The following is a 13,006-nucleotide window of genomic DNA, read 5'->3' as shown; positions in this document are numbered from 1 at the left end:
GGGGGAATGTGCTCAATCTATTCTGCTCTGAAGATGAACCAACACATGCACATCCATCTGGAGCTTTTTCATGGCATTCACTTCCATCCCCAAGTAGCAGTGAACCATCTGGACTAGGAAATAATGACTAGGAAAGCTTTGGTCCAATGGGAAGGAACTTTTAGCTAAAAACACCATTTGGGTATCCAAGAGTAGGAGTCCAGAAGGACACTTTAGTCCAGCATCACACTGATGGTCAGTGGACAAGTGCCCTAACATCATGGTTTTAGACAGTTACCCCCAATACTGAGTGTCTGATTACCAGCTCTACCATTTTTGCCGTCCCAAGCAAAAAAAAAAAAAGCCACTCAGACTGCCGCCCCAAGAATGGACGGAATGCTGCCCTTAGCACATGCTTCCTCCGCTGGTGCCTGGAGCCAGCCCTGTTACCAACATCACTTCTGTCTTGCACAGATTAAGCTTCAACCAGCTGCTTTTTAACCAAGTCTCTCTCTGACTCAGATACCAGGAAACCAGAGTGACGGTGTTGTCTATGTTTAATGTAAGGGAATAACAGCCACTATGCTTGAGGGCAGTGTGAAAACAGTGTTGGATTATATACAATTCAAATGTACAGATAGATATGGAGGAGCATGCACCACCACCAAGGCCTTCATGACAGGAAGTTTAGGAAAGAGAGACCTCTCCTTTGGAAGTTTCAGACAAAAGACGAATGAGAAGCAGACACCCAGGTTTCAGAGAAAGAGAGGAAATGCAGTTTAAGAAGTTAGAAAGACAGTGAGCTTTCTGAAGGCAGACCTGGAATTCCAGAAGGAGCAAAAAGAGGAGTGGGATCAGAAAGGCTAGGGATGGGACAGATTAAAGAATGCAGAGCCTGAGGGATGGGAAGCAAAATAGGAATGGTAGGAGTATACTCAGCAGGGATGAGATTAAGCAGTTAGGAGGAGCTACATCCCTCTTAGGACAATTAAAGGATGTGTGGACTGGAACCAGAGACCTCCATGCTACTTTAAGTTACAAGAGAATGCTTAAGATAGATGACTGGAAAAACACTGAGGCTGTTAGGAAACCCTGGAGGCCTCACTGGCGGTCAAACAGGAGGGTATGGGAAGAGAAGGGGTTATATTTGAGGTACAGAAAACACAGCCATTCCTCTCAGAACAGATGCAGTCTGGTTAGAAGAATGGTTTTTGCTATTTTTCTGTCGAGTTTTATTCTTGAGCAAAAACTATATAGGCTTTAACAGAACCACCAAAGCAGTTTTTACGTGACAGGATCAGCAGAAAAAGCCCAATACAGATTACAACCTAGTCCTCTAGCCACTTGATGTGGAGCTCTCCCTTATAGAACACACCCCCAACCTGTTGTTTAGGCTGTGACTTTAGAGAGCCACCTGAGTTCTTTCACACTTACAATGTGTTGCTGACCCCCTCTAGTGACCAGTCCACAGAGGTTTCAGGCTGATGCTAGCTTCAAGATCACACACCTGAGTCAGTTAGATCAGACAGTAGAGGATTACCAGAAGTTAAATTGCCGATCTAGAAATGGCATGAATGAGACTCCCTGTGGAGCCCTTCCTGGCTGGAAGGAAAGTCATTGGACAAGGGCTCAATGCAAGAAGAAAAAGTAACCCAGACAAGAGCCCTGTGGAGAAGACAAGTAGGCTGGACTTTCAAAACAGAGCTAACAGAAAAATGAGAAAGCATCCCACACCTTGTTTCTCTTTTTCTTTGAGGGGATCTGCATTATAAACTCTGAATCCATTTTCCATTCCACATGCAAAGCATCCTAAAAACACAAAATGAAAAATATGCATTAATTATGAAATACAGGCAAAACAGAGTAAGTCAGAGGGCTGGGGGTCATTATTTAAGAGCTTTAATGTCAACAAAATTTCAAGAAGACTGTTGCGTGTCTTTAGTAGTTTAAAATAGAAAATGTAAGTTGAAACGGTGTAAAGTTGGTTTTTCCCCCACTTTGTTTCAAGGTTGAAAGTCCCTGGTGTTCTGTTTAAACAGGTGGTGAAGAAACAATGGAAGGAAAGGAGATATCACATAGGAGGCAGTTTGATCATGAGTCAATACCAGGGAAAAGGAAATCACAGTTTTGGTGTATTCTTACTGAAACTTACACTCCCCAGTAATAGCTAGCACATAAAACCCCTATATTCACTTCATGTACTAAAAAAGGGAGTCCTAGTTCAAATATTCAGATCCCTAATTAAAAACTTTACTACATTGTCTAACATGTTCATTCCTGAAATAGGTGAGAATGGTTCTTTAGCTACCACGCTCTGAAGTCCCTTTCAGGATAGTGAAAGTTGGAAGTCCATCAGTTCCAATTAACTGTGGGGAACTAGAGGAACTTAAGCAACTGACCTTTTAAACTAAAGAGTTTAACATACAGAGATTTTACATATCTGATCATTTTTTTAAGCTGAAGTCCAGAATTGGGTTATGCAGATCTCTGAGCTATTGGGGGGTGGGGAGAAATGCCTTTTTAATAGATTCCTTCATACTCCCAGTGAGAGTTCTTCTGCTGTTTTGATTTAAGTTAGTAAATACTAATGGTTCCACTTATCACAAGTAAGTAGTGAGTCATACTACCTGCCAGTATTGGACTAAGGCAGAACACATAGAAGCCATTAACAAGCATTCAGAGGTGGTAATTATTGTGCATGAAGAGACTGTTACAGAAAAAAGTTAACCTGATAAAACAAATACACAATTTAAAAGTGAGACAAGGTGGGTGAGAAGAGCTCTGGGTAGCACAAAAGCTGGTCTTTCACCAAGAGAAGCTGGTTCAATAAAATATATTACTTCACCCACCTTGTCTCTTGTATTCTGGGCCCAATCCAACTACAACACAGCAAACAATTTACAAGTGGCACATCAAAATTCATAAAGAACTTTGAGATTCAAGGTCACAAAATAATAGGAACAAGTTTGATTTTATTCCTATGCAATGATCTGAAATTTTTTTAAACAACCTTTTATACAAAAGTTGAAAACGTGTGTATTAAGTGTCTACCCATAAGGAACATTGTGACACTCTGTATCCCTATGTCCACCCCTTTTTCAAGATTATGATAAACTTTGTACAAACTATGCCTCGCAAGATATCATCGGAAAACTCATGATTTGCTGATCTTTATTGTCCTAGTAATGTGTGTCAACACTGTATGTAAAGTTATAAGATTCTACTGTATGATGTTAGTAAGGGCTAGTCTACACTACAAGTGCTACAGTGCAGCTCTGCCACTGTAATGCGTCTGGCGATGACACTCTATACCAACATGAGAGCTCTCTCCTGTTGGCATAATAAAACCACCTCCACATGAGGTGGTAGCTACACTGGCAGAAGCTCTCCCACTGACAAGCACTGTCCACACCAGCACTTATGTCAATGTAACTTACATCACTCAGGGGGTGGCTTATTCACACCCCGGAGCGACATAAGTCGTGCTCAGATAACCTGTAGCATAGACAAGCCCTAAGACATATTCCAAATCTGGGGAAGCAGCCACAAACCAGTTCCTCAGAGAGGAAAGGCAAACTGACACCTCAGCCAGGTGTCAATGAAATCAAACAGACTATCACCTGGTTAAGTGGCCATTCTTTGGCAGGAAAAAGGGTATGAGTGAGAAATTTATATCTTGGCAAAGAAACAGTTGGAGGTTCCCATCCCCACGGACTATGTCTCCTGAACCCCAGCAGGAGAAAATTAAAGAAGAGGAAAAGGCACAAGAAGGGGAATAGATGCCCCAAAATATTCCTTCCTCTCTCTCTCTCTACCCACAGCAGCCACAACACCTGAAGAATAAAGAAAAAGCCTAGGATCCTGTCTGAAAGGCATTCAGCAAGTAAAACTGCTGAATTATGTGGTGAGAGACTTTTGTTTTGGATTCACTTAGCTTGTTGCATGCATTTTACCTTTTATTTCCCTGTAACCAATGATGAATTGTATGCCTTGTTACTTTTAATCACTTAAAATCTTTCTGTAGTTAATAAATGTGTTTTATCTAAACCAGTGTGCTTGAATTGAAGTGTTTGGGGAACTCCATTTGAGATGATATGCACAAATCCTGTAATTTCTATTAATAAAATGACAGATTTATATGAGCTTGTGCTGCCCAGGACAGGGCTGAACACAACAAGATGTGCATGTTCTGAGGGAAAGTCTGGGACTGGGAATTTGCTGATGTTGCTCTGCAGCATAATTCAAGAGTATCTAGCCATAGCATTCACACAGTATAGCTGGGAGTAATTTACATGCTGGAGGCTGTGTGTGAGCAGACCAGGTAGATGCTCTCACAGTAAAGCAGTGTAAAAGGCATGCCAGCTTGGAAAATTGAGGTGAAACTGCTGTTCAACAGATTGTACCCCAGGTAATGTCACAAACATCTACTCCAAAATAATAAAAACCAAGGGCCTTGTCATGCTCTGAGTTGTGGATATTAATTTGGGGTTTATAAAACTATTAATAAAAACCTTACTTCACACTTTCCTTCATCTTGCCAAACTATTTGCTCAGATTCCTATGTCCAATTGTTCCTGCATGTCAAAATAGCTTAGTTGTTCTACAGCTGAATGGCAGAGAGAGCCTGGAAAGAAGATTCAGGCTGCATATTGTTCTCATATTTGTAAACCCTTTATACCAAGCAGACATCTTATGATATTATAGATGTTTATTATGGATACCTACAATTAATGAAGCGACATATCCCCAAAATGATTATATCTGGTACTCTAGATCAGTGTTTCTTAATGACTGCCCCATGGACTGTCAACTAGACCCTGAGATCTCCCTGACACAGTTTAGGAAGGCAGCAAGCCAGCCCCTGGGATCATTATGCCACAAATATATGCGGTGAAACATCTGCATGGCACCAAAGATATTCAGATTCTTTTGACTATGGATTATCAACTATATACTGGAATTATTTTACAGATAATTTACAGATAATCCAAAACAAATGGATTCAACATTTTTGTTTTTCCTGAAATTTTAACTAGCTTGCATCAGCAAATTATCAATTTCAGGAAAATAATTTGTTGAGGATTGACAGCATCCTGTATTTATATCATGGACCTTCCAGGTCAGCAGTCAAGATAGTTCTTGGTATATGGAGAAATCCCTACCCCTCTCACAGAGGGCTGAAATACTGCCAGAATTTTAAAGTAACCCAATAGCCTATTAAGCTGTTTCAGTCTAGGCCAACAAAAAAGTTTGAAGGAAAGGAGATGGAGGAAAATGACATTCGAAGTTTCTGCTGAGAACTTTGAATTGTTAAATCACTGGATTTTTAGGGTATTCATTCTCTTTTCCTCAGTTTTATTGCCATCTTACTTTAAGAGACAGTTTCTTCTCAAATATGATCATCCACCAGCTTGATTAGTTGGAGGGGAGCCATTATACCATCCACAGGATGCAAGTTTGGGAGTGTCCTTAGGATTCCTGCCGACTGAGCTCATGGAAAGCAACAATTACAACAAGTGCACTGCTCCTCACATTGATGTCAGCAGGTGCTTTGCCACTGATTTTCAATAGGTGTAGTATCAGGCTTTTATTTTGCCAGCACTCATTGCCAGGAGACACCCAGGGCAACATAAGCAGCTACCTCTGCATTTGCTTGCAGTAGTACAAAAATCATCAGAATAGAAGAGAAAGGCCAATGATTTTCTTCACAGGAACTGATATACTAGTTTGTAGAGCACAACTTCAAGCTAGACTTTGATATTTCTGGTTGGCTCAGTTTCTAAAAAAGTTCCATATGTGTGAGAGTGTATACACATGGAAAAGGGCAAATGGCTAATACAGTATTACCAACCAAAAAAGTCTAATATTATAGTTAGTAAAAAGATGCTTTAATGTGTTGAACTGAGAGGCTTCTAGTCAAGCTAGAGCCACAGCTTCATTTTGCCAGGTGTCATTGATTTGCAGCATACATCAAGCTGACAAAGCAAAGGGCTAGTTCCATGAGCTGCAACTATGGAGTTAATAAATTGGTAAGTTATCTGACAAACCTTACAACTGGCTCTAAGGCTCTGTAGTTTTTTCCCCATAAGGGAGAAATTCTCTTTCGAAGGTAATGGCAAGCATGATATGGTGATGATATAGTTCTGGTTAAGAGCTGATATTTCTTGGAGACTATTTTTGCAAATTAAATTTCCTTTTTATGAGAGGCTCACTACAGAATGATTGATATATTTCCAGTGTAATGTGGTGATTAAGTAATGCTTTTAAAAAAATTGTTAGATACTAAAAAAGGCTTTTAAATTTTGCTTTAATATTAGTGAAGTACCAGCATTGTATGAAGATACAGACTAACACAGATGCTGCTCTGAAACCTAGCATAGTACGAGAAACCCAATAGACTGTATGTTAGCAGACATTAAAATTTGCTATAATGCCACTGCATGTTTTCTACAAAGGCAGACTCCCCAGGATAAGGGAACTAGAAAGAAAGCTCATACATTCCCAGGAAACTTAACGGAACACAATATACTTAGGGTATGTCTATGTTGCAGCTGGGAGTGTGCTTCCCAGCCCAGGTAGACAGACTCCCACGAGCTTTGTTTGGCCTAGCTCACTAAAAATAGCAGTGTGGACATTGCAGCATGGGCAGCAGCTCAAGTTAGCCACCCAAGCTTAGACCCAAGAGGTCAGACAGACTAGCCACACAAGGCCAATCCGGAGCCGATGCCCATGCCACAATGTCCACACTGCTATTTACAGTGCACTAGCACAAGCAAAGCTAGTGTAAGTTTGCCTACCTGAGCTAGGAGGCATGCTCCAAGCTGCAGTGTAGGAATATTTTCAGAGACCAGTACAGCAGGTTGCTGGAGTGGGAGAGGGAAGGAAACAAGAATGAGCTTCCATATTTAAGGGTTTTGTTTTTTTCTTGACAGTGAAAACTATGCAAGACAAGAGGACTCTAAGTTCATAGTGCAGAGGTTTGAGCAGGAGAGAAATTTAACAAGCCAGCAGTTTATTCCATCACTGCTACAAGCCTGATCCAAGAACTTTGCAATTACTGTATGTATTTGATTCTTTTAACCAATTTTAACTCTCACCTTTCTTTTTATAAATAAACCTTTAGATATTAGATACTAAAGGACTGGCAACAGCATGATTATTGGGTAAGATCTGAGTTACATATTGACCGGGGTATGCGTCTGGTCCTTTGGGATCAGAAGACCCCTTTTGTTTGAGGAAATTGGTTTTAAATAACCACTCATCGTTAAGTCTAGTGTCTGGGTGTTGAATCCAGGATGGGAATACCTGAAGAAGCTGCATTTCTGACTTCTTGTTAGCTGGTGTGGTAAGACAGAAGTTTACTTTTGTTGCTGGATTGGTATCTCTCATGGAGGAATAACCACTGGTTTTGGGGTGTGTCCGCCCTTTTTCCCAGCAGCTTGTCCTGAATTTGGTATTCTCAGTTGTGACCCATGGAAGCATGGTGACAATCTCTGCTTCACATGACAAGCTGCTCTGAACCTTTCAGATGAAAGAATGGACCAAGCAAAAGATACAGATGTTGACTCGGACATGAGGTATCACTACTACACTTTCAACTCTGTAACTTGTGTTTCCATAATCTACCGTAGGCTCTTATTCCTGTGACAATGCCAAGTGACTTAGGAGCCCAAGTCCCATTTTCAATAGTGGCTTAGGCATACAGAAGACTACGTCTCCTTGAAGAACATCAATGGGACTTAGATGCTGTATAAAATTTTCAAAGACACCTATAAGCATAAGTATTGTTTTCTTTACTTTTATCCTTTTTCTTATTTAAAGAAAAAAGTACATTGTTTAATCTGCAACTACAACTTGAATTTGACTATTATTGGTGGAATGAGTACGGACTGCCCATATTGACCCAGTGGTGCTAAAGTAAAAAGGGAGGGCTTGGAAGGGGCTGAAATGCCTGCCCTAGGAAACGCCATGCTGCATAGAGGAAATCTTTTTACTTTAGGATCAAGGATACATAGATGTATTGTTATATTGATGTCTAACAGCATCCTCTGATCTACGCACATTACCTAAGACTGCATACTTTGTTTAAAACCGGTCAGCTGCAAAGTCATTTCTGCATCATGAGGTCTAACCATTTTGTTTTGCTGTTAGGCAGACTTGAGAAAGGGAGAACAGCCTAATACCTTGAACACAGGACCGACAGACAATTTCTGGATTCTATTACTAACGCTGTCATATGCAGTATGTAGGGTGACCAGATCACAGGGATGAAATATCGGGACACGGGGGGCGGAGCAAAAAAAATGGCGGCAGAGCAAAAAAAAAAAAAAAAGGCAGTTTTGCAGGGGCCGGGGGCATTAGCAGGACCCAACCACGCCGCTGGATCGCACACAGCGCCCCAGCCGCACGCACTGCATTCCCCGCGGAGCCTCCCACCCCGGGCACGTGAGACTCGTCCCACCGCAGGCGGGGAGCCCCGCACCTCTCCCGCTCAGCTGCACTCCAGCAGCTCCTTCCCGGCAGGGCAAGATGCTGGAGCGCAGCCGAGCGGGAGAGGCGCAGGATTCCCCAGCAGCGTCGGGGAAGTTTATCGGTTCGGGGGATCCTGGCCGGCTCCTCGCGCCAGCCGCCCCGCCTGGGACAAATCTTGCCCCCTCAGCCCCACTCCACCACATGTCTCCGGCGGGCAGCCCACGCCCCCGGGCCACGCCGCTCACCCGGGCCCTGCCTGCTCCGCGCTGCCCCTGGACCCACCATGCTGCCCCGTGGACTGCAGGGCTGGAGCAGCCTTCGCGCTGCACTGCAGCGCTCCTGGCCCCAGCCAGCCATGGCCTGTGTGCCCAGACTGCTGCACAGGGGCGTCTCCTCCCCAGGTTCAGCTTGGGATCCAATGGGGCAGTGAGGGGGCGGGGCTGGGGGCAGGGATTTGGTGAGGGATCCAATGGAGGAAGGAGGGGGCGGAGTCGGGCAAGGGGGCAAGAGCCCCTCCGGGCTCCGCCTGTGCACGGGAGCGGAGGGCAAAATTGTTTGTTTGTCCAGTGTCCCGACCGAACATTGGTCGGGACGCGGGACAAACAAGCAAATATCGGGACAGTCCCGATAAAATCGGGACATCTGGTCACCCTAGCAGTATGACACCAAGGGGGGCAGGGGGCGTGAGAGGAATCCCTCTCAGCATGTGAAACTACTCCTTCCTTAGCTGACAAAGTTATTATGAGGTTTCTTTCATTTGTTCATTAATTTGTGAAGTGCTTTGAGATCCTTGGACAGAAAACACTACAGAAGTTACTAGAATTAAGATTATATCAAACTTTAAATTAATAAAAACCTTTGACAATTTTTTGTTGTGAAGTACTTGACAGAACTTAGCCTTTTCTGTAAGATAAAGAAACTTCAATGAAAAGTTATCCAATATAAAAAACAGTAGTAATATTGCTCAAAGCATAAGAGGAAAATATGGGTTTCTGATACTGCAGATGAAACATGCCAGTCATAGAAGTAAGGTCTTTTCCAGCCCTATTAGATCATCCCTCCCATCTTCCTGTGAGTACAGGATTGACTATTCTTCAGTTATGAGAAATGAGGTTATTGCAAAATTACATTCAGGCACCCACACTAAGTTTCAGCACTCCAGTGACTCAGATTTCTATTTCTGGTTAGTAGGAAAATGGAAGAAGTAGTGAGGTTTTCCTCCTAGCTACTGTTTTTAGAATTACATTCACAATGACCGGGAGAGGGGGGGGGGGGGCACTAGTCTACATTGGCAATGCTAATCTACGCTGCAGTGCTTTAACATGGCTTGTGTGGTTGCAACAGAGCTCCCCCAGTGCTCTTAAAAACAAACAAACAAACGCACCTCCACAAGGAGCACTGAAACTTGCTGCACTAAGGGGTGTTTTTCCACACCCGAGGGAGAAAGTTGCAGCACTGTAAATTGCCAGTGTAGACAAGCCCTCAGATAAGCACTTTTGCATCCTAAATGCTATCAGGTATCATACTGGTTAGGCTATTTTTTAAATGTACAAATATACCACTAATAACTGGAAAGAGTTACAGTAGCTTGCAAACAGATTCTCCTTGACTTTCTTTGCCTATATAACTAGGGGTCTGTTTAACTTACCAGTTTATTTAGAATAGGTACCTAAAAATGCAATTAAGGGAAGCTCCTCAGCTCAGGGACTATCTTCCTAAGAGTCTGTACAACTACTTCATACATTTTGGGGTGCTACCATAATTAAATAAATTCAAGGGGTGGGGGCAAAGCTGCATCAGCATATACAACATTCTCTGTCCCAATTGGCATCATTAAGAATAACTACTAGGCGATTATTTCTTTCCTAATGACACATATGGCCACATAAGCTGTGTTACAACTTAGATATCTTTCACTGCAGTGACTAGTGATTTTATGTGCCTAAATTTAAAAAGGAACCTGATTTTCAGAAACTGCCAAAGGTTCCGACAACTGAAAAGCAGGAACACCCTTAAAAAAAAAATCACTAGCCACTTTTGAAAATTCTGTTCACAGACTTTGGCTCCAAAGCATTCTTCTCAGACTTGATGGCTGAGAGAAATACAAACAAATGAGGGCATGGCACTGCAAATACCACATAGAAATATCCCTCTACTTTAAGGGACAATAGCTGCATCTACATTGTTAAAATCCAGATTAATAATGCCCCACCAGCAGTAGCGAGAGTGGAAACTGTAGTGTACACAAGATGGTAGCAAAAACGGTGGCACTTTGTTGATGTGATAGCTTTCACTGTTCTTAGCATGTATAGAACTACATGCCAGATTTTTCCTAATATACAAAAAGCCAGAAAGTATCTCTAAACAGGATTATTGCAGAAGCCACACTCTGAAGTGGTCCTAATTCTGACATTTAATTTCCCTAACAGCACTTAAGCTAGAAGGGTTAACCACTGTCACACTCCAAAACACTTCCCAAACCTGCTTTAGGATTTGAAGATTTACAGTTGTGGTGCCCTAGAGTAAAGCCACACAGCCCCTGAATTTAGTCAGAGGTCAAGACAGTGCCTAGAGCTGCAGGGAAACAGCACAGTGTGGTGTCACCAGGAAGGCGAGGAGGATATGCTTCCACACACAGGCTGCTCTGGAGTGGCATTTCAGCCCCTCTCCAACCAGCAACAGGTCGGAGATGGGGGGCTACTTTGCCTCATGGTGAACCCCACTCCCTCCCCAGCCGCGGGGGCCTAGTTTGTGTTGTCCCAAAACTTTTGTGGGGGGGGGGAAGAAGAGAGAAGAAAGGGAAGTATTGAGGACAAAAGGAAGGAATATTTTCCCCATTGCAACACCCTCCCACACTGCCCTCCCAGCCGACCCCACACAACCCCTCCACTCCCAGCCCCCCGCGGTCCCCCTCCCCGCATCCCCTCACTCCCAGACACCCCCCCTTCCCGCACCGGCACCCGCGGCCCTCCACCCCAGACACCCCCTCCCCGCACCCGCGGCCCTGCCACCCCCAGACAAACCCCACAGGAACCCAACCTACTCCCCAGACGCCCCCACACCCGCTTCCCCTGGTTCGGCCGCAGCTCCCGGCTCGCCCCGGCCCCTCACCGTGGTCCTGGTTGAAGCCGGCGTACAGCAGCCCGTTGCCGTGCGGGTTGGCCGGCAGCAGGTTCATGGCTGCTGCCGGATGCGGGGCTGGCCCGGGGCCTTTAAACCATCGCGGCCCCGGACGGACTCAGCCCAGACGCCGACACTCCCCGCGGCCAGCGGGCGGGCACAGGGACAGGCCAGCGGCTGCTTCCGACCCCGCCAGGCCGCGCGCCGAGCCAGATACCATCCACCCGACAGGCCGGGGAGCGCCGAGCAATCGAACCGCCGCCCCCTTTCCCCGCACGGGCAACCCCTCCCCCACCTCCTGCGGAGACCCACCCGGACGGGCCTGTGGGATCCGCTGCCCCCCTCCTGGGGCCGGGTGACCCGGGGCTGGCATGGGGGGATCCAGTGCCCACCCCCGGGGCTGTAATGGGGGATCCACTCCCCCCCCGCTGGAACGGGGATCCACTGTCCCCCTCCCGGCGCTGGAACGGGGATCTACTGCCCTTCCCTCCTGGACTGGCCTGGGGAGTCTTCTACCCCCTGAGGAATCTCGCCTCACTTCCTACCATCCTAGAGGGAAGCTCTGATTTAGTTTGGGTTGATCCTGCTTTGAGCAGGGGGTTGGACTAGATGACCTCCTGAGGCCTCTTTCAATCTTCTATGATTCCCTCTGGGGCTGCTTTGAGGGAGGCCCACATATGGGGCTGGCAAAGGTGGAGCCTGGATCTGGGTATGCACTGAGGACCTAGAAGTCCTCTCTGTAGCACCCAGGCAAGCTGTGCTAAGGCAGGAATTTTCTGTTTCTAGGGTGTTATTCTCAGTGCTCTCCAGCTCAACACATTTCAGTGGAGTACTGTATAAAGGGTTGCCCTCACTTTCCCCCCCCCATGTCCCTGATTACACCATTCAAATGGTGGCAGGTATGGAACATCCCCTTCTCTCCCTGGGCATTGCTACAGCTCTCCCAACATGCTGTGACCCATCTCAATCCAAATTCTGCCCTAGGTACTGATGTGTCATCACCCATCTTGATCTGAACAATGGCTGTATCTTAATACGGGTTTGTGTGTGCAATACCCCATTGCCATCTGAGTGCTATCGCCTGGCCAGTCATAACTGAATGCACAGTGGTCACTTGAACTTTCTGCCAAATAAATCATGCCCTTCATAGCTTTCTACATAGCCACAGGGGCACCAAAGCTTTTCATATGAGAGCCATGTTAGCAGTTTGGATGGGAGCCTCAAGGGTTACCCTTAATTTATATAAAATGGAGCAGATTGCTGCAGCTAAACTCATCTTTAATAAAGAAATGCAGCCCACAGAGGCTGCAGGTTGTGACACTGCCTCCCTTCGCTCAAGAAAGAGTGTCACATTCAGGACCTCGCTACTACTGACTTTTTCTATTCAGGTATAGCCTATAGACCCCATTCATGATAGGAATCCCTCAGTGCCAGG

General features: G+C 45.0%; 1 protein-coding gene and 1 long non-coding RNA gene across 2 annotated transcripts in view; one reads left to right on the top strand and one right to left on the bottom strand.

Annotated features, from left to right (window-relative positions):
• Positions 1-11,791, bottom strand: part of WDR45B (WD repeat domain 45B) — a 31,272-nt gene extending 19,481 nt beyond the window's left edge. The window contains exons 1-2 of the mRNA XM_039501284.1: positions 11,563-11,791; positions 1,714-1,788 (exon numbers count right to left, since the gene is read on the bottom strand). Coding sequence (XP_039357218.1) covers positions 1,714-1,788; positions 11,563-11,629 — 142 coding nt within the window. The 5' untranslated portion in view covers positions 11,630-11,791. The remainder of the gene's footprint in view (positions 1-1,713; positions 1,789-11,562) is intronic.
• Positions 5,881-7,724, top strand: LOC120383316. Its single transcript, XR_005588411.1, has 3 exons — positions 5,881-6,008; positions 6,912-7,038; positions 7,418-7,724. It is a non-coding gene; the product is annotated as an uncharacterized LOC120383316 (long non-coding RNA).
• Positions 11,792-13,006: the final 1,215 nt, after the last annotated feature.

The sequence above is a fragment of the Mauremys reevesii genome, linkage group 15 (assembly GCF_016161935.1).
Source record: "Mauremys reevesii isolate NIE-2019 linkage group 15, ASM1616193v1, whole genome shotgun sequence".
Taxonomy (NCBI): Eukaryota; Metazoa; Chordata; order Testudines; family Geoemydidae; genus Mauremys; species Mauremys reevesii.
This window is presented reverse-complemented; position numbering and strand designations above follow the sequence as displayed.